This window comes from Crocodylus porosus, unplaced genomic scaffold (genome assembly GCF_001723895.1).
Source record: "Crocodylus porosus isolate Cpor-Errol unplaced genomic scaffold, CroPor_comp1, whole genome shotgun sequence".
Lineage (NCBI taxonomy): Eukaryota > Metazoa > Chordata > Crocodylia > Crocodylidae > Crocodylus > Crocodylus porosus.
In genome coordinates, this window is record NW_017728947.1 from 21,817,567 (window position 1) to 21,820,560 (window position 2,994).

A 2,994-nucleotide genomic window follows, 5' to 3' on the forward strand; every position below is an offset into this window, starting at 1 on the left:
CTTCCTACGCAACGATCTTACGAAGTCCCTTCTAGCCTTAATGTCTCAAATCTATGAAAGCTGGCAGCTATACACTAGGGAAGTCTGACCTGGGGAGAAGATCAGTATAAGGCCTATATACCACTGAGGTGCCTTTTTACAACCATAGTTAGTCACTGTAGAAAGGACTTTTTAAAGGAATCTTAAAAGTTATCACTTACGTCTAGTTTTTTTGATCTTCCTTGTAATGAATTTGGATCAAAAAATAACATTCCCCAAATACAGATATTCAACTAAGACACTCTTTCTCAATGTTTAAAACAGATTTTCAAATCACAGAACACACATCTTATGATAGCAGTTGTTTGCACTGGCCATAACATGATTTTAGCTCCTTTTAAGTGTTATTATTACTGCTTTATTTCCTGTCTTTAGGAACTGCTAGTTAAAGGTCTGTGCAACTTTATTAACCAGATAGCACCTTCATAGTATCAAAAAGAAAGTCGTTATTTTATTGTGATCATAGTCAAGTCAGTACAGGAAAAAATTGCATAAGTTGGTTAAGTAAAAATAGGTAAGTAAAAACTCATATTATACAGTAAGAAAATGTAGCCGGATGGAAGTGGGTTTTTTTCCTTTTAGAGAAAAAAACTATTACATATAGTATGGTTTGATAACCTATATCTATATGTATACACAAAACCAGAACTGTTAGCCATATACTTCCTCTTCCTATGTGGAACAGAACTCAGAACATGCACAGGCCCTTAATTCTGAATCCAGGGTTGGGGGGAAATGTGTCCTGTTCCTTTTGCATCACAGAACTGCCAGTATTCATACTATGTGAACAAGTCAGCAAAGTCCTACATAGTCAAAATACTGTGAGATTTGGATAAAGTGCAAGGAAGCATGGAATAAATATGCTCTATATAGCATAATTCATCCCAGGAAATAGCAAAACCAATAGATCACAAGCAAGAGGACAACCTCTGTTCTCAGTAGCAGTAACTATTAACATGGGATCTGTAGCCCTCATCAAGAGACTTAACCACTGCATGTCATCCAACATGGCAGATGTACTGCTAATGCTTAGTTAAGGGGAGTAAAGGGTATAGTGATTAACTGTGTTACGCCTGTGTGGCTAAGATCCAGCGGGCTAGTGAACGTGTCTGTACATCACAAGATCTTAGTCATTTGGTAACTCTGCCCCAACCAGGAGGGAAGGATGTAGCATCTGGAAAAAAATGTAATGGATCTTATCAGGTAAGATCTCCCCTTTACAAAGGAAGGGGAGAACATAGTTCTAAATGTTTATGTACTATTAATAAAAAAAGACAAAATAACTTGGAATCTGTTTAAACACTTCAATAAGTTTCTTTCTGATCCTAGCTGTATTTCCCTACAGTAAAAACCTGAGCTATTAAAAGAAAATGTAAAAAAATAATACTTCTAAGGATCCTAAGAGCTGAGTCTTAGATGTGCATTCCCCAAATTTTACTGCAGTCTATTCAGAAAAGGGGAGGGGAGTGGGTTTCTGACCTTCCAAATAAAGTTGTAGTGACTAACTATTGCATTTAATGGTGCATAAAGAGCAAGAGGCTATTTTTACCCAAGTTCTGAGGTAATAAACTGCTTTCTTTAAAACATATTGGTGCAAATTATTCAGCCAAAGAACCTTTAGTAACTTCCCTGATGTGGAAAGAAACTGAACAACAGTCTGTGGCATACTAAATTGTAAATAATATCATAGTTCGTCATGGTTTTTTGTGAGGTCTTCCCCATAATTGGTAGCTTGGCTTCCAACAAACATGTTCCAGTTGTCTAGAATCTCCTCTTTGGTTAACTTTTGATCCTAAAAAAAAAACAACAACAAAAAACAAAAACAAGTATCTATTATTTTTAATACATATATACTGTAATACTTGTTTAAATGCTATATAAAACTACATAAATGCTATATAAAACATCAGCATGAATTTATGAACACTATGTAGTACGGAATTCTCCAAGGGAAGAGGTAACAGGTTTAGGGATCAGTGGCTGAGATACTGGTTGTATTGGAATTCAGTGGCATAGCTCCCATTGGATTCAGTAGAGTCAAAAAGGTCAAAGTATTCTGAAATGAAGGCTGCTTACAGACATTAAAAAAAAGGCACTTTACTTTAAACTACTCACTCTGATCCCAGAGCATGCCTAGAAGAGCATGCCTGTATCAGCTGGACACGGCTTGCCCAATATCTGTATAGATCAGGTGCTTTAGTGGGGCTTTTTGGGTGCTTTTATTTAATAGCTGATTGAATAAACTATTAGGTAAAAGTGCCAAAAAGCCCTGCTGAAATGCCTGATTTATACAGATGCTGTGGAGCTCGGCCAAATGCACTGCTGCTTCTGGTAAAGCGTGTCTTTTTTTTTTCCAGGTCTGTCAGCAGCCTAACTCATCAAATGATTTATCAGCAATAAGAGCATGCCATTTGTCTGCATGCACAACTTCATGTATGTTTTTAACTTTCCTTTCTGAGTATTTATATGGAAATCTTTTATCTGGGTTGATAAAGATGCTCAACTAAAATTAAAATGAAACTAAAAAATTCATCTCTATATATGGGAGTCTTGATTCATCAGATTTAAGCAGTGGAATGTCAGTTGGACCAACGAGGGCAAAAGCACCCCTCTTGCATCTATTGATGATTCGTATCCTTTCCTGACAGATGCCGAATGGATGGGTCAGACCGTAATCCACAGATGTATCCTATTTCTTACAGTCTTTTTACAGCTCTTTATTAATTTACTGATATCCTATTTGTTTATTACAGTTTAATATAGAAAGGTCTGTGACACCTTTCCAAAAAAGAAATGGCTAGAAATTTTGAGGTGGAAAGCCAATTTTCTACTAGTAGGACACCAACTAGGGGCCAGGGTAACGCTGGGACTAGGGGGTCAGTACACACATCCACAGGAGGCCTCAAATGCCTCTACACAAATGCTCGTAGTATGGGTAACAAGCAGGAGGAACTC

General features: G+C 37.0%; 1 protein-coding gene across 1 annotated transcript in view; it reads right to left on the reverse strand.

The window, feature by feature from the left end:
* Positions 1 to 465: 465 nt before the first annotated feature.
* The window catches only part of RCN1 (reticulocalbin 1), a 21,390-nt gene continuing 18,861 nt past the window's right edge, over positions 466 to 2,994 (reverse strand). Inside the window, exon 6 of the mRNA XM_019551985.1 lies at positions 466 to 1,831. Within this exon, the coding sequence (XP_019407530.1) occupies positions 1,724 to 1,831 (108 nt within the window). The 3' untranslated portion in view covers positions 466 to 1,723. The remainder of the gene's footprint in view (positions 1,832 to 2,994) is intronic.